We start from the raw sequence: 23,018 nt of genomic DNA on the forward strand, positions 1-23,018 counted from the left end.
GTACTGGCATTTGGAGTTTTCTTTCGTGGCAAACAGGTCTACCTCTGGGTGACCCCACTCTTCGAAGAATGGCTGGAGAACTTGGGGGTGAATCTCCCATTCGTGTAGTTGTTGGCTGTGCCTGCCGAGCAGGTCGGCAATCTGATTGTCCTTCCCTGGAAGGTGTTCTGCTAGTTGAAAAATGTTTTTTGGAATCGCCCACTTCTATATGCTTTGTGCCAGATGGGACAGCTGTGGAGACTGCGTTCCTCCCTGTTTCTGGATATAGTACATTGCGGTCATGTTGTCCGTCCGGATCAACACAGTCTTGCTGTACAAGTATTTCTGAAATGCTTTCTGGGCTAGGAATATCGCTAGCAAATCTAGTTGGTTGATATGTAGCGTTTTCTGTTTGTTTGTCCAGAGCCCTTGTACTGTGTATTGAAGGAGATGGGCTCCCCAGCCTGTCAGTGATGCGTCCGCTGTTAGTACTGGTTGTGGAACCGGCTCTTGGAACAGTCGCCCCTTGGAAAGGTTTTGTGGGTTCCACCACTGCAGAGAGTTGTGAGCGTGACTGTCTACCAACACTAGGTCTGTTAGTTGTCCTCGAGCCTGGTTCCATTGCCGTGCTAGGCATTCTTGTAATGGGCGCATTTGGAGTCTGGCATGGGGGACAATGAATATGCAGGAGGCCATCATGCCTAAGAGCTGCATAAAGACTCGAGCTGGCAGAGAGTGTTGTGGCAGGAATTTGCGAATGAGTATCTGCATGCTGGCAATCCTGGCCGAGTTTGGATATGCCTTTGCCACTGAGGTATTTATAGTGGCTCCCAGGTATTGCTGTGTGTGGGATCGTTGCAGATGCGATTTTGGGTAGTTGATTAAAAACCCTAGGCTGTGTAGCAACTGAAGTGTTTGAGACGTGTGTGTTGCACACTGTTGGTACGATTTTGCTTGTATTAGCCAATCGTCCAGATAAGGGTACACATGGATGTGTTGCCTTCTGAGATGTGCTGCTACTGTCGCTAAGCATTTAGTTAACACTCTTGGAGCCGTGGTAACCCCGAAGGGCAAAACCATGAATTGGTAGTGTTGACCTTCTATTGTGAATCTGAGATATTTTCTGTGGGCTAGATGGATGGGTATGTGAAAATACGCATATTTGAGGTCCAGTGTTGCTAGGAAATCTCCTTGTTGTAGCAACGGGAGCACTTGCTGTAGTGTGATCATATGGAAGTGCTCCGATAGTATATATTGATTGAGGGGTCTGAGGTCCAATATTGGTCTGAAGGAACCGTCGTCCTTGGGAATAAGGAAGTATAGGGAGTATACTCCTGTCCCTTGCTGGTGGAAAGGGACTTGCTCTATGGCCCCCTCTTCCAGCATGCCTTTCACATCTTGTTGGAGCAAGGTGATGTGTTCCGTGGACATAGGACGATGTCTGGTTGGTATGTTTGGTGGTGTAGAAGTCAGTTCTAGGCAATAACCAAACTGGATAATTTCTCTCACCCACCTGTCCGTGGTAATTGCGTGCCAGACAGGTAGGAACTGTTGGAGTCTGCCTCCGACCGGTGTTAGGTGGTCTGGAGGTAGCGTGAGGAAGTCACTGTTTTGTGGCAGTGGAGGCTCTGGTGTTCTCGCCTCCACGTCCTCTTCCCTTATTATTGTTGCCCCTATAACCTCCACTGTTTGTGTTCTTGTTGAAGGAACCTTGTGTGTTACTTTTGTATGAGGCCGATGTTTGCGAGGTATTTCCTCGTGTAGTTGCTCTGTATGAGGAGCGTCGAAAGGAGCCTCTATATTGCTGAAATTGCAATGCCCCCATTGATTTTGCGGTTTCTGTGTCTTTTTTCATTTTATCCAAAATGGTGTCGACAGCAGGCCCAAATTGAAAGTCTTGATTGACTGGTTGGTTAAGAATGGTGGACTGCACCTCATTCTTAAAACCGGAATGCATGTCTGCGTAGTAAGACGCTAGTGTTAATTGATATAGCTGCGGTGCCTGCTGCGTCAAGCGCACATTTGATGAAGGCGTTTGTTATGAATTTTCCCTCTTGTATGAGGTCATCAGCTTGTGCTTTAAAAGGCTCAGGTAGGTGTTGCATTAGGCTTTCGAGCTGATCATAATGAGCCCTGTCGTAACGAGCCAGTAGGGCTTGTGTATTGGCAATCCTCCATGAGTTGGAGGCTTGTGCTGCTACCCTTTTGCCTGATGCCTCTAGTATTTTTGATTCTTTATCAGGGGGAGGTGCTTCCCCTGTTGTTTGGGAGTTGGCCCTTTTACGTGCATTAGCCACTACCAGTGAGTCTAGTGGTAACTGCCCTCTGATGTAAGTAGGGTCTGTAGGAGCTGCCCTATACTTCTTTTCTATTCTGGGATTGATTACCCGTGCCCTGGCTGTATCCTTAAATATGTCAGGTGCATGTTTTAGAACTCCCTTTAACATGGGAAGTGTTCTGACACTTTTTTCTGAAGTAGGGAAGGTGTCAAATAAGAAGTCTTCTTCGACAGGGTCATTATGCATGTCTACGTTGTGGTATTGTGCTGCCCTGTCTATGAGTTGATTGAAGACTATGGTGTCATCAGTAGGTGACGGCTTAGTTTGATAAGAGGGTACATCAGGGATGGGATGAGTGTTGTAAGGGTCTGTTGGCTCCTCCCATGGTTCCTCTTGTGGTTGAGGATTTTGTGGGAAATCATATTGAGGCTGTGGCTCGTCCCCCATGTTACCCTCATTGTCCCCGTGGTGAGAAGGAGAGTAAGGAGCAAAAGGTGTGGTAGGCATGATAGGCTGAAAAGGGATGAAGGGTCTAGAGGGAGAAGTCCCAAAGTCCTTAATGGAATAGGGGAATGAGAGCCAGGGTCCAATGGCCTCTTCTTCCTGTGCAGGATGGTAACTTTACCAGTCTTTGGATTGATATATATCTTAGCCTGGTCGTCTGATGGATCTGGGTGGAAGAGTTCTTCCTCTACAGTCCTAGGTTGAGTGTTAGACTTTTTTGGGTCGATAAAACCTTGTTTTTCGACGACTTTTTATGTTTTATTGGTTTTGTTCGGCTCGGGCCCTTTTTTCGGGTCGACGAGTGATTTGGGGCCGAACGGAACTGTCGGCTCGACACGATTTTTGTGCTCTGCAGGCTTTTTGGGTTGAGTGTCCTTTTCCGAGTCGATGTTCTTTTTCGGATCGACTGGTGTCTTCGGAGCACTTGTCTTTGGGTCGGCAGGTTTTTCTGGCCGTGCTATGGGCTTTGGTACGGCACCCTTTTTGTCGGCGACCTTCGCCGGGTTGACGGATTTTGGAACAGTAGGCTTGTTCGGGTCGGCGACCTTCTTTGGTTCGGCGCCCTTTGGCTGCGTGCCCTTGTTCGGTTCGACTACCTTTTTGGGGTCGACAGTTTTTGGCTGAGCGGCCTTCTTGTGGTCGACAGTCTTCTTTGGCTCGACGCTTTTGGGCTGTACAGCCTTTTTCGGTTCGACGCCCTTCGGATCGATGACCTTTTTTGGCTCTGGAACTTTCTTCGGGACGATGGTACTGGGCCCTGGGGTCTATGAAGGTTTCGGTTTCGGAGCCGAGCCGGATGGCGGGGCTGGCGAAACTTTTTTATGATCTTGGCTAAGGCCTTTTGGCGATGCCTCGACCGGAGCCTTTGGTAACGGGCGAATTGGTGTCGGGGCAGAGTACTCACGATTTGCCCCGGTGGGATCTTGTCATCGGAGTCCGAGTAGTCCTTGACGGTGACGATCTCTAGGTCCGAGTCTGGAGCTTCCGGTAGTTCCTGGTCATCATCGAAGATGTTGTCCGGTTCCGCTGCCTGTCGCTGCATCTCTTGTCTGGCGGCCCGTCGGATCCGTATTGTTTACTTCGACCGAAACTGGGTGCAGGCTGAGCAGGTTTCTTCCCTATGGTCTGGGGAAAGGCACTTGCTGCATACTGAGTGTTTGTCAGTATGTGGGAACTTGGAGTGGCATTGTGGGCACCTTTTAAACGGGCTTCTTTCCATCGACGGTAGGCTCACGTGGCGTCGAAAAGGCCCAAAGGCCCGCGTCGACGACCGAGTCGAGATGGAAAGCTGGATCGAGTAGAGAGGTACCGAACGAAAACAATACCGTCGAAGTCTTTTAGAAATGTTTTGTTTTCGATTCCGAAGTTGGAGTATAGGAGTTAGCATCCGAACCCAATGGCGGAAAAAAACAATCTGAGGATGGAGAAGATGCCCATGCGCACTGTAGTCCAGGGGAGGAGTCACCTATCTCGTGATACTTCGAAGACTCTTCCAAGACAACAAAGTGCAATCATCCGGACCCAACACTAGGCGGCGATCTATGCACAGATATGAATTCAGCAGCCCACATGCCTCGAACATAATGCTACAATGCTGCCACAGAAATGTGCCACAATATGCCGCACAGTTTATCTTTTCTTGAACTGTAATTTAGTCAACTCTGCCACACAATTTGGTCCTCCCCAATTCCATAGGCCATGGATATTACTTCTACCTAGACCCTCCAGGACTTGGGAATTTAGCGATTTTTTTATGCAAATCGCTATAATTTCAGTTTAGCAAAAAGCCATCACTCTTTACAAAAGTGCCCGCGAAATTCAAAGAATGCCGCCCCTCTTTTTACGGGCCCAGTGTTGACCACTGAGCCAAATAAAAAGGAGGGTCAGTAGGCAGGTGAGGTATTTGTTTATTTACTACCTGCAGAAAGACAGTCAAGGGAGTAGCTAAGCCATTAATACTGGGGGAGGGCAGCTTCATATTTTACTACAATCACAATAGCATATAATGTTAATCATTATATGAGAACCAGCGCATGAGGCCAATGGAAAGGAAAGGATAGCAGATTGTGAGGGGGTACTATAAACAAAGTATTTTGTAAAATAAGCATGTTTTAAGACCTTCAAAACAGACAAGCGTGTGTGTCTGAGTGAGTATATAAAAATCCCAGGAGAAATATGACTGACACCTTACTATACCTGATTGAAAGCTACTGTACCCAACTATTTATTTAAAAATATATTTATCAGGGGGGTTAAAACACCTTAAACACCCCCCCCACACACTGAAAAGCTACATCACTGAAGAGAGAAGAGAGAATACAGAAGGGAAGAAAGACGAAGCCAGAAGAATGAAAAAAAGAAAACAGCTGCTGCTTGGACTGGGACACCAAAGAGCAGACACGTTTGGTCCCAGCTGGCAAGTGCTGCAGTTTCCTTGCTTTCCTGTGGAATTAGGGTGAGAGGGAGCACAGAGGGGTGAGAAGGCGAAGCTCAGAGGAGCAGGTTACAGGCCTGTCGCTCATGACATGCGGCAGGCCCTTGTGGGACTGCCACTCACTGTGTAGAAGAATTTGATCAAAACCACCAAGATGAAGACCTGGCTGCACAAATACTTTAAATAATGTCTTGGCATAGACTGTCATGATTTGGTTGACCATACAAAAGTATGTTGCCTTTGTTTAGTGTTAACAGCACGATCATTGAAATAACTTGGTTTAACATAAGAATTTAAAACTGACCAAGAGTGTTTGCGTTTTACCAATAATCTTTTGTCTTCAAAAGGGACAACCTTTGGGTTTCCTTTCAGAGTTTCACTTTATATAGTTTCTAATGTTGCCGTTAAGGGGAACCAGAACCACCCCCAAGAGTCTGACATTTCAAGCCGTGCTTTCGGTGTCCATAATAATCTTCTGTGACTCTATGGCAAAGCAATGCAGAGAACTACACAAATATTTGTGCGTTAGTTCACACTACTAATGCGTGAATTGTGTTTGTTTTCATGTTAACAATATACCGCTTCCTGGTCAAAATTAAAAGTAAACAAAAGCACCCTATAGTAACATGTTTAGTTTAATAGGTGTCATTGTTTTTTCTTATGATATCCTATGGGTTTAGGACGGTCGCACTCCTAGTGAAATTGAGGTAAACTGCTTAAAGAGGTAAACTGCGTAAACAGGTAGGTAGGTGCAACCTGGTTAACCCTCCTGAGTATGAGGGTGAACATAACTCCCAAGACTTGTGTCATCCCTCGCTGTGGAAAACGTCCCCAGGATGCACTCAATTGAAAAAAATCATTGACATTCACACAAGTGTTTTTCCAGTTTGGATCGAGTTTATTCAAATGTCATTTCGTTCCAATATGATTTCATTTCATCATGAGTTCCAAATGTTCTGTCCAATGCATTTCCGGCATTCGCCATTCTTCAGGGGACTTTATATTCATAATCATAATCATAAAACAAAAATCTTACAAATGATTTGCTGGCAGAGGCGTAGCTAGAGCCCTTAGCGCCTGGGGCCATCCCACATACTGCCGCCCATCAGTCCCTGCAAAGGGTGGTGTAGCCGCCGGGTAGTGGCAGCGGGGAAGCGTGGGAGACGTGCAGCCAAAGCAGCGGGGCCAGCTAGAGCGGGCACAAATGCGGTAACCCAGTAATCGTGCTGGAGAGTAGGCCCCGCAGTGTGGCACGCACAAACCCAGCCCCGCCACGAAACCCCCGCAGCAGAAGTACACATCCGGGGTGGCAGGAGAGGAGTGTGAGATGAGCCTTCAGAGGAGCAGACGTTGGAAGAGAGGCATAGATCCCCAATGGCCGCTGAAGTCACACACAGCTGGGCGAGGGAAGGGGATCAGCACCGGATTTAACAGGAGGGCCGCGCGGACGACAGGCGCGGCCCTCAATTACAGTCAGGCGGAGAAGGTGACGCTGCAACAAGGAGGCCGGGAGCCAGACCGGGAAGCAGCAGTGAGGGGCTCACCGTGATGAGGAGGCAGCAGTCAAGTAGCTGGGAGGCCAGGTCGCAGAGAGGGCCGAGACGCCCTCGCCAGATTCAGCAACGTGACGTGGGAAGCCGGGAGGCCGCGCCGGAGGATGGTGGCAGGCAGCGGGGAGTCATGGGGGGCGCGTCGCCCACGTCGCCAGGCCCGGTGGAGGTGGACCACCGTGGTGGGCGCCAGTAGCAAGGAAATGGCACCCGCACAAGGGGAGGGCCTGGGCCGGGCGGTGAGGCACGTGTTACCCCAATCCCGCCGCGAGCTATCCCCAGAAGCGGCAGCATTCACTGACTTCGGCAGACAGGAGGCGGCGGCAGTCCACAGGCCGGGGATACATGTGCGGGAGGCCGCAGTGCAGGAGGATCCAACGGGCCGGGCGGAAATCGAATTTAGGGTATTGTTATCTGTACATACACAAAAAGGTGATTGTGGGTCTAAGAAACAAATGTTTAAATGAGCCTGCCTGTCAACAGAACATAGACAATGGAGGAAAAAAGAAGAAGATACAGTTGAGTACCACCGGATCAGTCGGTACTCCAGTCGGCATAGAGGACGCCTGGAGTACCGACGGATAGCGCGGGGCTCCACTTCCCTGAGCCGTAGCCAGGTGAGGCGCAGAGTGTACCTCCTACCCCGAAGCAAGGAGGATTTCTGAACCAGTCAAAGGACTTTCGTTCCGATTGCAGTAATGTAAACATATTTACAAATATTGCATGTTTTAAAACACACCCCTCCTTTTTCTTTACACTGGGGGGGCACAAGCAGTACCTCGAATTGATCCTGAAGAATGCAGCAGGACATCTAGGCGGGTCCATAGTCTGCAGAAACATGTTGACCTCACAAGATTATTCATAGTAGATATTTGTTTTTCCTACTATATCTGAGCACACTTTTTAATGTTGGAAACATGGGAGATATTCAATAAGGAATATGCTACTTACCAGTATGCATCTGTTCTTGGCATAGAGGGCTGCAGAGTGGTACATTTATGAATAGATCGCCATCTGGTGTTGGGCTCGGATGATTGCACTTTGTTTTTCTTCTGGAGAAGTCTTTGTCGTCATAGGTGACTCCTCCTCTCGGTGTTAGTGCGCATGGGCATCGGCTCCATCCTTAGATTGTTTTGCCATAGTAGGGTTAGATGGAGTAGTGTAGTGTAGTACATAAAGATATGCCCATGTAAATGTATCTAAATAAGATAATGTTGGGACAGACACAGGTTTCCGGGGAGGCAGGGAGGGCATGTACCACTCTGCAGCCCTCTATGCCAAGAACAGATGCATACTGGTAAGTAGCATATTCCGTTCGAGGCATATGGGCTGCAGATGGTACATTTATGAATAGATTGTACAGCAGTTACCTCCCTAGCGGTGGTCACCAGTGTCTGTCGCAACTGTCTGAAATAGAGTTTTTAATACAGCTTGGCCCACTCTGGCTTGTTGTGCAGCCTGTACATCAACACAGTAGTGCTTTGTGAATGTATGTGGTGTAGACCAAGTTGCTGCTCTACATATGTCATCTAGGGGAATGTTCCCTAAGAATGCCATAGATGCTCCTAGTTTTCTTGTGGAATGAGCTCTAGGAGGAACAGTTAATGTTCTCTTTGCTTTAATGTAACATATTTGTATACATCTTACAATCCATCTTGCGATGCCTGCTTTAGAGATAGGATTGCCCTTATGTGTTGGGGAAAATGCTACAAATAGTTGTTTAGTTTTCCTGAAGTCTTGTGTTCTTTCTATGTAGTACAAAATGGCTCTTTTAACATCTAGTGTATGTAGAGCCCTTTCTGCCACCGTCTGTGGCTTTGGAAAGAAGACTGGTAATTCCACTGGCTGATTGATGTGGAATGCTGAAATTACTTTAGGCAAGAACTTTGGGTTTGTTCTAAGAACCACTTTATTCTGGTGTATCTGTAGGAATGGTTCTTGTATTGTTAATGCCTGTAGCTCGCTTACTCTTCTGAGTGAGGTAATGGCTATAAGGAATGCCACCTTCCATGTAAGGAATTGTATTTCGCACCTATGCATAGGTTCGAAGGGTGGCCCCATTAGTCTGGTGAGTACTACGTTGAGGTTCCAGACTGGGGAAGGTGGTAATCTTGGTGGAATGACTCTTTTAAGACCTTCCATGAATGCTTTTATCGCTGGTACTCTGAACAGTGATATGCGCTGCCTGTTTTGTAGGTATGCTGCTATAGCTGCTAGATGTACTCTGATAGATGTGTACGCTAGATTACATTGCTGTAAGTGTAACAAGTAGCAAATAATCTCCCTTGTTGATACGTCTAGAGGGTTGATATTGTTATTAGTACAGTGTATAGCAAACCTCTTCCACTTAGCTGCATAGCATGCTCTGGTGGTTGGACGTCTCGCTTGTTTAATTATTTCCATGCAATTTGGGGGGAGATCTAAGTACCCAAATTCTAGGATTTCAGGAGCCAGATCGCTAAGTTCAATTGAGTTGGATCTGGGTGCATTATTTCTCCATGGTTCTGTGTAAGGTGCATGGGTAGAATTCGTAGCTTTTGATGTGGCACTTGTGAGAGTTGCAGGAGCGTGGTGAACCACGGCTGTCTTGCCCACGTGGGTGCTACTAGTATCATGGTCATTGAATGTTGTTGCAGTTTCCTGACCACTAATGGGATTAGTGGGAGAGGGGGAAAAGCGTATGCAAATTTGTTGGACCAATTTATCCATAACGCATTGCCCTGCGACAGGTGATGTGGGTACCTGGACGCGAAGCTTTGGCATTTTGCGTTCTGATGAGTGGCAAATAGGTCTATCTCTGGTTGTCCCCATCTTTGGAAGAATGGCTGCAGTATTTGTTGGTGCAGTTCCCATTCGTGTATTTGTTCCGACTGTCTGCTTAAGATGTCTGCTATCTGGTTTTGAACTCCTGGTAGGTGTTCGGCTAACAGATAGATGTTTTGAGGAATGGCCCATCTCCAAATCTCCTGTGCTAGTCTGGATAATTGGAGAGAGTGCGTCCCCCCCTGTTTTTGAATATAATACATTGCTGTCATGTTGTCTGTTCTGATCAGGACTGCTTTGTGGATAACATGTATCTGAAAGGCTTTCAATGCTAGAAACACTGCCAGTAGTTCTAGATAGTTGATGTGCAGTGTTCTTTCCTGCACACTCCACCTTCCTTGTACTGTGTATTTGTCCATATGTGCTCCCCATCCGGTGAGCGATGCGTCTGCTGTTATTGTCACCTGTGGAATTGGCTCTAGGAACGACCGCCCCTTGGTAATGTTTGTTCTGTTCCACCACTTCAGAGAGCGGTGTGTGCGGTCGTCTACCAACACCAGATCCGTAATCTGTCCTTGAGCCTGATTCCACTGTGTCGCTAAGCATTCTTGTAGCGGACGCATTTGTAGTTTTGCATATGGTATTAGCAGTATGCAGGATGACATCATGCCTAATAGTTGCATGAACACTCTTGCTGTTAGTGAGTGTTGTGGCTGAAATCTCTGAATGATTGTAAGCATTGCTTGGACTCTGATTGGGTTGGGGTACACTTTGGCTTTTTCTGTGTCTATGGTAGCCCCCAGATATTGTTGAACTTTGTTTGGTTGTAGGTGTGACTTTGTGTAGTTCACCGTGAACCCTAGCTGGTGTAGTAGCTGAATTGTCTTTTGTGTGTGTTGCAGACACTCCTCTTGCGACCTGGCTTTTATTAGCCAGTCGTCCAAGTATGGGAAGACATGAATTTGTTGTCTTCTTAGGTGAGCTGCTACCACTGCCAGGCATTTTGTGAACACCCTTGGTGCCGTCGTGACACCAAATGGGAGGACTGGCTGGACAACAACGCACACAACTGCAAGGAACTCTTCAACATCGTGAAAGAGCTCTCCAACCCCAACGCCGGAAACAACGACATCACCCCGTCGCAAGACCTCTGCAACTCCCTCGCGTCCTACTTCCACAACAAGATCACGGACATACACAACAGCTTCAACAACCAACCAACGCAAGCCACAACCGCAACGACGCCACCATCCACCACCCTCCGCACCTGGACCCCGATCAGCACCGAAGACACCATCCGCACCATGAACTCCATCCACTCCGGATCTCCGACTGACCCCTGCCCTCACCACGTCTTCAACAAGGCCGACGCTGTCCTCGCACCCCACCTGCGGGACATCATCAACACCTCCTTCGACTCCGCCACCTTCCCTGAGAGCTGGAAGCACGCCGAACTCACCGCTCTCCTCAAGAAACCCACAGCAGACCCCACCGACCTCAAGAACTACCGTCCCATCTCGCTCCTCCCGTTCCCGGCCAAAGTCATCGAGAAGACCGTCAACAAACAGCTGGCCGCCTTCCTCGAGACGAATGGATCCCTCGACCCCTCACAGTCCGGCTTCCGAGCGAACCACAGCACCGAGACCGCCCTCATCGCCGCCACCGACGACCTTCGAACTCTGATGGACAACGGAGAAACAGCGGCCCTCATCCTCCTGGACCTCTCCGCGGCTTTCGACACTGTCTGCCACCGCACCCTAGTACAGCGCCTCAGCAACGTCGGAATCCAGGAGAAGGCACTGGAATGGATCACCTCCTTCCTCGACGGAAGAACACAAAGAGTCCGCCTACCACCGTACAAGTCAGAGGCCACCAAAGTCATCTGCGGCGTACCCCAAGGATCCTCGCTGAGCCCAACCCTCTTCAACGTCTACATGAGCCCCCTCGCGGCCATCGCACGCCAACACAACCTGAACATCATCTCCTACGCCGACGACACCCAGCTGATCCTCTCCCTGACCAACGACCCCGCCACCGCCAGAGCCAACCTGCACGAAGGGATGAGAGACGTAGCCGAATGGATGACGACCAGCCGCCTGAAACTGAACTCAGACAAGACGGAGGTCCTCATCCTGGGCTCCACGCCCTCCGCCTGGGACGACTCCTGGTGGCCCCCCGCCCTGGGCACCGCACCCAAACCGACGGACCACGCACGCAACCTGGGCTTCATCCTGGACTCCTCCCTCTCCATGTCCAGACAAGTCAACGCCGTCTCCTCGTCATGCTTCAACATCCTGCGCATGCTACGTAAGATCTTCCGGTGGATCCCCACCGAGACGAGGAAGACGGTCACCCAAGCCCTCGTCACCAGCCGACTGGACTACGGCAACGCCCTCTACGCCGGAACCACTGCCAAACTCCAGAAGAGACTCCAGCGAATCCAGAACGCCTCGGCGAGACTCATCCTCGACATCCCCCGACGCAGCCACATCTCCGGACACCTGAGAGATCTGCACTGGCTCCCGGTCAACAAGAGAATCACCTTCCGGCTCCTCACCCACGCGCACAAAGCCCTACACGACCAAGGCCCGAGCTACCTCAACAACCGGATCAACTTCTACACTCCCAAGCGCCTCCTCAGATCAACCAACCACGCCCTCGCCGCCGTCCCCCGCATCCGAAGAGCGACAACAGGAGGAAGATCCTTCTCCTACCTGGCCGCCAAGACCTGGAACTCACTTCCGACCAATCTGCGCCTGACCCAAGACCACCTCTCCTTCAGGAAGAAGCTCAAGACCTGGCTGTTCGAGCAGTAGCGGCACCCCCCCCCCCCAGCGCCTTGAGACCCTACGGGTGAGTAGTGCGCTATACAAATGACCTGATTGATTGATTGATTGACTTTGAACTGATAATGTTGTCCTTCTACCACAAACCTGAGGTATTTCCTGTGGGCTTTGTGAATAGGGATATGAAAGTAAGCGTCTTTTAGATCCAGTGTAGAAAGAAAGTCCCCTTTCTTCAGTAAAGGAAGTACTTGTTGGAGCGTGACCATGTGGAAATGTTCCGAATTTATGTATGCGTTGAGAGGTCTTAGGTCCAGTATTGGCCTTAGAGACCCGTCCTTTTTGGGGATTAGGAAGTATAGGGAGTATACTCCTGTTCCCTGTTGGTGCTGTGGAACCTTCTCTATGGCATGCTTTTCTAGCAGTGATATTACTTCCTGTTTTAACAGTGTCAGGTGATCTTGTTTCATTGGACGCTGTTTGGGGGGGATGTTTGGTGGGGTAGCTGTGAGTTCTAGGCAATAACCATGTTGGATAATTTGTCTTACCCACTTGTCTGATGTGATGTTTTCCCAGACCGGTAGGAACTGTGATAGGCGTCCCCCTACCGGTGTTATATGGTCTGGGGGAAGCTCTATGAAGTCACTGTTTTGGGGTTGGAGAGTTGCGGTTGTTGTTGTTTCCGCGACCTCTACCCTTGTTGTTGTTACCCCTGTATCCACCTCTAGAATTACCTCTGGGTGATGTAGGTGTAAAAGAGGTTTGCTGTTGGTTTGTACCTGTACTTTTGGATCCTCCTCTATAGGTGGATCTACGAAAGGAACCTCTTTGTGTCGGCTGTTGCAATGCTCCCATTGATTTAGCCGTTTCTGTATCCTTTTTCATTTTTTCTAGGGCCTCATCTGTCCCTGTGCCAAAAAGTGTTTTCCCATCAAAAGGTTGGTTAAGTAACGAGGTTTGTACCTCTTGTTTGAATCCTGACACTCTGAGCCATGCATGTCTCCTTAACATGATGCTTGTATTTGTCGACCTTGCCGCAGTTTCTGCCGCGTCTAGGGCGCACTTTATTGAAGTGTTAGTAATTAACTTCCCTTCTTGTATAAGTTGATCAGCTCTCTTTTGATGTTCTTTAGGGAGATGTTTGATGAGTGTTTCTAACTCATCATAATGCGCTCTGTCATACCTTGCAAGTAGTGCTTGCGTATTAGCTATGCGCCAACTGTTTGCCACTTGAGATGCTACTCTCTTGCCAGAGGCATCTATTAGTTTAGACTCTTTGTCAGGAGGTGGCGCTTCTCCTGTAGATAAAGAGTTTGCTCTCTTGCGAGCGTTTGTGACCACTAGTGAGTCTAGAGGAATTTGTCCCTTAATGTATATTGGGTCTTTTGGAGCTGCCCTATATTTTTTATCAATTCTTGGGTTCAATACCCTAGCCCTCACTGGGTCTTTGAATATCTCTGATGTATGACTGAGAAGGCCTTTTAGCATTGGTAGTGTTCCTGATGTTTTTTGTGCAGTAGGTAGTGTCTCTAATAAGAAGTCCTGTACTAGAGGTTCTGTATGTAGGTCTACCTTATGAAATGTTGCTGCTCTAGTAATGAGTTGTGCAAACCCAGTATTGTCATCAGGAGGTGAAGGTTTTGAGGGATATGACTCAAGGTCGGTATCATTACCTGATCCCACATTATACTCCTCCCATGGGTCTGCCTCCTCTGGGATTGTGTCCTCATCATCCCCAGGGTGTCCCCCCTCCCCTGTGTCACTCTCTCCATCTGTTGTAGGTGTAGATGGACGTGTGGGAGGAATATCTGGCCTATTGTGAGGAAGAGGCGAAGATGGTGTGTGAGGTTTGGGAGAAGGGGGAGGAGTTGTATTCGTCCCCATTGTTCTCTTCTTTGGATGAGCCTTGTCGTCCAAATGTTCATGTTTCCTCTTTTTAGGTAGTTCTGTGACTACCTTGCCAGTCTTTGGGTCAATAAACAAAGTCTTTTGTTTAGGATCCGTTCCGTGTTCCTGTGTCGGTACCGCAGTTTTCGGTTCCGAAAGGTGTTTTTTCTTTGAAATGTCCATTTGTATTTTCGGTGCCGAAGTTTTGTTCGGATCCGACTTCTTCGGTATCGAAGATGTCCCCGGTGTCGAGGGTGTTTTCGGCGCCGAAGCGTGCTTCGGTGTCGACATGGACTGCTTCGACTTCGAGCTTTCCTTGACCTGGTGCTTCGGTGTCGATGTGGTCGGTTTATCGGAACCGGAACCACTATGATGGGGGACCGAGTGTTTCGGTTTCTGTTTCGTTGCCGGGCTCGAAGGCGGGGCGTTGGAAACTTTTTTCGGTTGTCTGACCGGGCTCGAGGGCGGGGTCGACACCGTGCGGGGTCTGTTTTTCGGTAAAGGGACGTCGTCACTCACGGTTTGTTGGACGTCGATTTCCTCGACGTCGGACTCGTCCGCTTCTGACCCCGCCTCGTCGGCCTCTTCTTCCTCCTCTTCTGGGTGCTGGTCCTCGAACAGCTCCGGGATTGCTTGTGACTGCATTCTCGATACCTCGTGTCTTCGGGCTCGACGGTTTCTAATCGTCGACTTTGACGAGAACGCTGCACAGGCCTCACAGTCCCTGGATTCGTGTTCAGGGGACAAGCAGAGGTTGCACACTTCGTGTAGGTCCTTGTGTGGGAACTTAGCACCACACGTTGGACATTTTTTGAATGGAGTCCTTTCCATGGACCCCGGGCTGGACTACGTCGAGTTTCTCGTAGTCGTCGTCCTTCGAACCGCGTCGGTATGGAGTGAAGTCGCGTTCGATAACGATACCGTCGATTTGGAAAGGAATACGCGCCGGTTATAACCTTCTTTGTTGAAGTCGGTCCGGAGCGCTTCGATCCTCATCCGAACCCGATGGCGGAAAAAAACAATCTAAGGATGGAGCCGATGCCCATGCGCACTAACACCGAGAGGAGGAGTCACCTATGACGACAAAGACTTCTCCAGAAGAAAAACAAAGTGCAATCATCCGAGCCCAACACCAGATGGCGATCTATTCATAAATGTACCATCTGCAGCCCATATGCCTCGAACAGTTTTTTTCTCTCCCTGCTCTCCAATTTTATATTCCTTCATTTCCTTTATCACACCATTACAATTATTATTTTTATGTACTGCTTCTACTCAGTTATCACGGTTATCAGCCTTACATCAAATGACACATTAGGGCAACCACTATTTTTGACATCAGGTGGTTGTAAGTCCACTCTCCTCGGTGTGAGGAGTCCCAAATGATGAACAGGGCGGAACCGATCGAAAACTGATGGGTACCTTCACAATCGTGGGGATATCCGGTGGTACTTAACTGTATCTTCTTCTTTTTTCCTCCATTGTCTATGTTCTGTTGACAGGCAGGCTCATTTAAACATTTGTTTCTTAGACCCACAATCACCTTTTTGTGTATTAACTGTTGTTTGGGGTATGTGATTGCATGTGGTCTCTAAACCTACCCTTGGACCCTCTTTCTAAAATGGTTATGTTATATTGTTTTCTGTACACCATATGGTGTACCATTTCCAATTAGCTGCGTAGCATTGTCTTGTGGCCTTTTTTCTTGCCTCCTTTAGTATTTCCATTGTTCTTTGCGCAAGTTCAAATGTCCAAACTCTAAGTATTGTGTCGTGAATCTTTGATCTCACTGCCTAGAGTTTCGGAACGTTTGTCCAATAGCCTATTTTCATGTGCCCAGAGGTCACTCAGTCACAGCTCCTGAAAATGCTCTGTCTAATCTTGTTATAACTGATTCTGGGTCAAGAAGAATTGTACTTATTGTTGATGTAACACTACACCTTTGAACGGTCAGTTGCTGATATGCCATCGCCACAGCGCCTGTTTCAGACTAGGAGTTACATGAACTAAGTTATCCAGTTCCCTAAAACTTGAATTTTGGGTTATTAAGGGGCACCAATTTAGGATTGAAAGGTAGAGCTTTGAATTGATACTGCTGATAGTAACATGAAACTTAGGTATTGACAGCATTCCATTTATATTTGGTCATGAAAGTAAGTATTTTGTAAGTTTACAGACGCAAGTAACCACTTGTAGAGTCACCAACCAGAACATCTGCTTTGTTAGAAATGTGCAAAAACAGTAGATTGGAAAAGGGTTGGGTAAAGGGATATAGGGCAGGGGAAAGAAAAGAGAGACACTTTTCTACAGGAAAGTGGGGAAGTTGAGTATGGGGCAGTTCCCCTCATATGGCAAAAAAGCCAAGTAAGGGGTATATGTGATTCAATAAAAAGGCCCTGTAGGGATTAATACAACATAAAGTAAATTTGCCAGTAGGGTTTCACCATCCTGGAGATGAAAATCAGTTGGAAAATGTCAAAGAACAGGTTCATGGGAAAAAGTTCATATACAACAATGTCATTAAATTCATTAAATACATTATTTCAGAATTTCATACAACTGATTGGCTCGTTTCAGCTCATTCTATATTTCACAACTTATCATTCTAATAAAAAAAGTGGTATCCTGAGATACAGCCACTGTACAATAATAGTAGTTAGGATGCTGAATTGTATATGTAAAACTCTACAACACATAGAAATAAATCTGCAGGCAAGATTTGCCTACTTGGTAGTTTATGTCAGACACCCGGGTTGTTTTCAGAATCATAAGGTACTAGCTACACAATATTCTCACAAAATGAGTGCATTACATATTTACAAGAAAGAGAGCCGAAAGCAAAGACTTACCATCCTCACTTTGCTGATCAGGGGAAGAATCCGAGTCAGATGAAGATGCTACTTCTTTCAACCACTTTTTTCGTTTCTTAGGTGGTGGTTCCGCCTTGATCTTGGACTGCTTTTGTTTGGATTTTGTCGCAGATTTGGGCAATGACTCTATTCGCGCAGGTTTCTCCATCTTATTTAGCTTTTCAGCTTTTTCAGCCTTTGGCTGTTTTTCAGTCTTTTCAGCACGTAATACTCTCTCTGGTTTAGCAGATCTTTCTAGCCTTTCCATCTTATCTGCCTTTACAAGTCTTTCTGGCTTCTCAAGCTTCTCTGCTTTTGATGATTTCTCTGCTCTAGGAGATCTTTCCACCTTCTCTGTTCGACCTGACTTTTCCACTTTATCTACTCTAGGATGTTTTTCATTTTTTTCCATTTTCTCTGCTTTTATGGGTGCCTCAAACCTTTCCACTGTGTTTGCCATCACAGAATGTTCTACCTTCTCTAGAGTAGGTGCCAAAGGAAAACTCTCAGCCTTCTCCACTTCTTCGGGCTTAGGTACTCTTTCAGCCTTCTCTACTCGATCTGCCCTTGGCACTCTTTCAGCCTTCTCTACTTTATTTGGCTTTGATGGCCTATCAGCCTTTTCTACTTTATCGGTCTTTGGATGTTTTGGAACTTTTTCTATTCTATCTGCTCTTGGTGGCTTTTCAATCTTTTCTACTTTATCAGACTTCAGCATTTTTTCTATCTTCTCTGCTTTGAGGAGTTTTTCAACCCTCTCTACTTTATCTCCTTTTGGTGGCCTTTCCCCCTTCTCTAGTTTATCTAGTTTCAGTGATCTTTCAACCTTGTCTACTTTGTCTGGCTTTGGTGGTCTTTCAGATTTTTCTAGTCTATCAGCTTTTAACTGTCTTTCCAATCTCTCAGCTTTACTAGACTTGGGTGGCCTTTCAGCCTTTGCAGCTTTATGTGCCTTGGGTGGTCTTTCTACTTTTTCTGCCATGGGTAGTTTTTCTACTGTCTCCAACATAACTGCCGGGGGTGCCATTTCAACTACCTCAACTTTGGTCAACTTTGATGGCGTTTCAACTGAATCCACTTTATCCAACACAGGTGGAGTGTCAACCTCCTCCATTTGTTCAGCCCTGAGCTGTCGCTCACCCTTTTCTACTTTATGAAGTTTTGGATGTTTATGCACCTTCTCAATTTTATCTATCTTTGGTGGCCTATCAACTCTGTCTGCTTTACTTGACTTTGGAGGCCTTTCACCCTTATCTGCTTTTTTACACTTTTGTGCTTTTTCGACCCTGTCCAGTTTATTTGCCTTTGAGTGCCTTTCACCCTTGTGCACTTTTCTTTCCTTCAAAGACCTTTCCAATGTATTTATTTCTTCCACCATGTCAACATTCTCAATTGTGTCCACTTTTTCCATTGTGTCCATTTTTTCTGTTGTGTCCATTTTTTCTATTGTGATAATTTTTTCCGTTGTGTCAATTGTTTCTGTTGTGTCCATTTTTTCTATTCTGTCCATTGTTTCTATTGCGTCCATTTTCTCCCTTGTGCCCATCACTGTGTCTGCTTTTTCCACTTTGTCCACCTGATCCACTGCATCTACTTCTTCCAGAATGTCCATTTGTTCAGATGGTTCAACCGTTTCTATCTTTCCAACCATTTCTCCTTTTGGAGACGTCTCTGCTTCACACGATATACCCGGCGTGCCATTCATTTTGGCTGTTTCTACTATTTCAGCTTTTGTCACAAATTCAGCTTTTGCTGCCATGTCAGTTTTTGTCACAATTTCAGCTTTTGCTGCCACGTCAGTGTTTGCCACAAATTCAGTGTTTGCTGCCATGTCAGCTTTTGATACAATTGCAGGTTTTGCTAACATTTCAGCTTGAGTCACATTTTCAGCTTTTGCGACCATTTCAGCTTTCGCCACTATTTCCCCCTTCACCACCATTTCACCCGTCGCGACTATTTCACCTTTCACCACCATTTCGCTCTTCACGACCATTTCAGCCTTGGGTACCATTTCAGCTTTTGCAACAGTGTCCACTTTGTCAAGCCTCTCTGCCCTCTCCAACCTCTCAGGTTTTTCTATTTTCTCTGGTTTTGTTAAAAGTAAACTTTTGCTGCAAGGAGTCTTGGGCAGGGTCTGTCTTCTAGAAAGGAGAGAAGGAAATAAGACATTTCAGTGCTTTGTTGAAAAAGGTTCTTGGGTAACATTTTCAGCAAATGTATTTTAATTGCAGTTGATGCAGAGTTCCACGGTGTAGCATAGGAGGAGCGTAGTAGGCAAAGTCCATATGAATATATAATCGTATCTATTGAAACAGCGACAAGAACTTGTGCAATAACAAAGAAAGTAAAAAAATCACAAACTCTTTATAATAGATATAGTACCTTGTGGATTAGTTGTCTGAAAGAACTCATCTGACACACCCCAATTTTATACAGCATATCAGACATCAGTTCCCTAACTACATGTAAGACCTCTACTTAAGAAACCCTCTCTTGACCCTGGGGTACTAAAGAATTTCCGTCCCATCTCACTGCTCCCAGCCCCGCGAAGATGTTGGAAATCCATCTGAATAAACATCTTGCCGCCTTCGTGGAAAATTCTGGCTGTTTGGATCCTTCCCAGCATGGATTCAGGAGGGAACATAGTACAGAGTCTGCCCTCACCATAGTACTAGATAATATCCGTATGTGTGTGGATGGGGGACAGACCTCCCTCCTGTTCCTTTTAGACCTTACTGCCGCCTTCGATACCCTTTCTCCCTCAGTGCTAACATCTCGCCTGAGGGAGATCGGGGTTCAGGGGGAGGCATTGGCTCTACTCACCTCTTTCCTCCACAAGCGCGAGCAAAGAGTGAAGCAGGGTAGGTTTCTATCTCCATCCCTGTCTGTGCAATGTGGGGTCCTTCAGGGGTCGGCGCTTAGTCCGACCCTTTTTAACATCTATGTGACCCCCCTTGCCAGACTAATTAGATCTTTTGGGATGGAGGTAGTCTCCTATGCGGATGACACCCAGATCCTCGTGTCTCTCTCCCAGTCAGTTACCTCGACCGCCTCCAATTTTAGATCTTGCATGGAGGCGGTCGGACAGTGGATGATTCACAATTCGCTGAAACTGAATGGGGAGAAGACTGAGGTGATGGTGTTTGGAGGCAAGGAGGAGGTATGGTCAGCGGAATGGTGGCCGGATTCACTTGGAGCATGTCCCGTTCCTGCGGCATCTGCTAAAAATCTTGGGGTGATGATTGATCCTTCCCTCAGTATGTGTCAACAGGTAAATAGGACTATTGCTACCTGCTGGGGCGTTCTACGCATACTGAGGAGGATTAAGCACTACCTTTCGCAGCAGGCTAGGAAACAGCTGGCAGTGGCTTTAGTGGGTTCTCGCCTGGATTACTGCAATGCGCTGTATGCGGGACTGAACAAAAGCCTGCTGCAGCGCTTGCAGGTGGTCCAGAATGCAGCGGCTAGGTTCGCTCTGGATCTACCACGGGGCACCTCGGCCACACTGGCTAGGAAACAGCTTCATTGGCTCCCCATGGAGGATCGTATTCTGTTTAAAACCCTGTGTTTGATCTATAGGGCTTTAGCAAGAAACAGCCTTATAGGAATCGGTTCCATCCTGTCCTGTTATAATCCTTGTAGGAACCTACGTTCCTCTAACAAGGCTCTCCTATTGGTCCTGCGTATCCGGAAAACCAGATGGGGAGGTAAAGCCTTTTCCAATCTGGCACCCAAGTGTTGGAATGTTCTTCCTATGGAATTGAGGTCCCTCCCCACCCTGCAGCTTTTTAGAAAGGCCCTGAAGACTCGTCTTTTTGCGCTCGCATATGTGTAGTTTGACTTGCCATCTTTTTGATTTACTTTTAGGCGCCCTGACACCTTAGGGTTTTGGTTTGCGCGATACAAATGATTTTCAATTCAATTCAATTCAATTCATGTTGGAACTTCGATCCCTCAATATACATGTACCTTAAATCTGCACATCGTATTCTCAACCAGAGCTAAGCACATATAGACAATTTTTGGCCCACCACACATTGCTGTCAGTTGGGGGGAGGGGTGTGTGTATGCGAAGTATGCATAGTGATGAACCTAGCCACCAATATCATACAAGGCAGGAGTTTGTGTTTTGAGAGGATAGTTGGTGGAATCCTTGCGTCTACCAACAGCAGCATCAGAAGATTTAGTTAGAACTCTATTCTATATTGTTGAGACACAACAATATTTATTTCCAAAACAACTCTATAATCCTACAAGACCAGCACTTGTGAAGCATTATATCAGCCAGTCTGAAGCCCTTACAACAAACCTTGGAGGATCAACATTTTGCTCTTAGGCACACAGGTGCGAGGAACCACAGCACAAGGGACTTATATACATTTTTCTTGCATTCGGAGTAAATTGGCAAAGTAGCTTCTCTCGCCCATATCTTAACTCTGGATCCCTCAGATATTTCTAAGCCAAGCTCTTTCTCCCCCCGTTTGGACACGTAGGAATGCTACAACACCAATGGGGTTTACCTACCACCTGCACTAGGGTTGACGAGCAAAAGAATAAACTCAGTGAGACCACTGAGTTGTAGAGTTTCAAATGTATTAATCATTTTTAATGAATGGAATCTCCAGTAATGTCTTGCGCCGAGCTTGCCAGGCTGCTGCTGGCCCAAACGGTATAAGGAAAATGCTACTTACCAGTATGCATCTGTTCTTGGAATGTAGAGCTGCAGATTTCTACACTTTGCATTAGATCACCACCTGGTGTTTGGCTCGGATGATTGCATGTTGTCGTCGTCTTGGAAGAAGTATTTGTAGTCACGAGATAGGTGACTCCTCCCTTGGACGTTAGCGCGCATGGGCATTGGCTCCATCCTTAGATTGTTTTCTGCCATGATGGGAAATGATGGAGTTAGTAGAAATAAAGAAGGGATGCCAATGCGTGTATATCTAATTAAGATAAAACTGGAACAGATACAGGTCACGGGGAGGCGGGAGGGCGTGTAGAAATCTGCAGCTCTACATGCCAAGAACAGATGCATACTGGTAAGTAGCATTTTCAGTTCGAGGCATATGAGCTGCAGATTCTACACTTTGCATCGATTGTGCAGCAGTGTCTCCCCTAGCGGTGGTCACCTGTATCCGTTGCAGTAGTTTGAAAGAGAGTTTTGAGGACAACTTGGCCTACTGCAGCTTGCTGCTTAGCTTGCACATCAACACAATAGTGTTTAGTGAAGGTGTGTGTTGTAGACCATGTTGCTGCCTTGCAGATGTCTTCTAGGGGAATGTTCCCTAAGAAAGCCATGGAGGCTCCTAGTTTGCGTGTGAAGTGCGCTCTAGGAGGAACTGTTAATGTGCGTTTTGCCTTGTGGTAGCATATTTGTATACATTTAACAATCCACCTTGCAATTCCTGATTTAGAAATGGGGTTTCCTTCATGTGGTGGAGAGAAAGCTACAAATAGTTGCTTTGTTTTGCGAAAGGATTTGGTCCAATCGATATAATAGAGAAGAGCTCTTTTGACATCTAGTGTGTGTAGAGCTCTCTCTGCTACAGAGTCTGGGTTTTGGAAAAACACTGGTAACGCTACAGATTGGTTTAGATGAAAAGGAGTAATTACTTTAGGAAGGAATGTAGGATTAGTCCTTAGAACCACTTTGTTACGGTGTAATTGTAAAAATAGTTCATGTATAGTGAAAGCTTGAATCTCACTTACTCTCCTAATAAAGGTAATAGCAATGAGGAAAGCTGTTTTCCATGTGAGAAATTGCAGTTCACATTTATGTAAACGTTCAAAAGGGGGCCCCATGAGCCTGGTAAGAACAATGTTTAGGTTCCGCACTGGAGAGGGTGGTAACCTAGGAGGAATAATTATTTTTAATCCTTCCATAAAAGCTTTTATTGCTGGTACTCTAAACAACGACATATGTTGTCTGTTTTGTAGGTGTGCCGCAATGGCTGCAAGATGTAAACGTATAGATGAATATGCCAGATTAC

At 46.9% G+C, this 23,018-nt stretch overlaps 1 protein-coding gene across 1 annotated transcript in view; it reads right to left on the reverse strand.

Moving 5' to 3' along the window:
- PRR12 (proline rich 12) overlaps positions 1-23,018 on the reverse strand; it is a 602,934-nt gene that overhangs the window by 175,112 nt on the left and 404,804 nt on the right. Inside the window, exon 9 of the mRNA XM_078655282.1 lies at positions 17,029-19,169. Within this exon, the coding sequence (XP_078511408.1) occupies positions 17,029-19,169 (2,141 nt within the window). The remainder of the gene's footprint in view (positions 1-17,028; positions 19,170-23,018) is intronic.

Source organism: Lissotriton helveticus, chromosome 7 (assembly GCF_964261635.1).
Source record: "Lissotriton helveticus chromosome 7, aLisHel1.1, whole genome shotgun sequence".
In the NCBI taxonomy this organism is placed as follows: domain Eukaryota; kingdom Metazoa; phylum Chordata; class Amphibia; order Caudata; family Salamandridae; genus Lissotriton; species Lissotriton helveticus.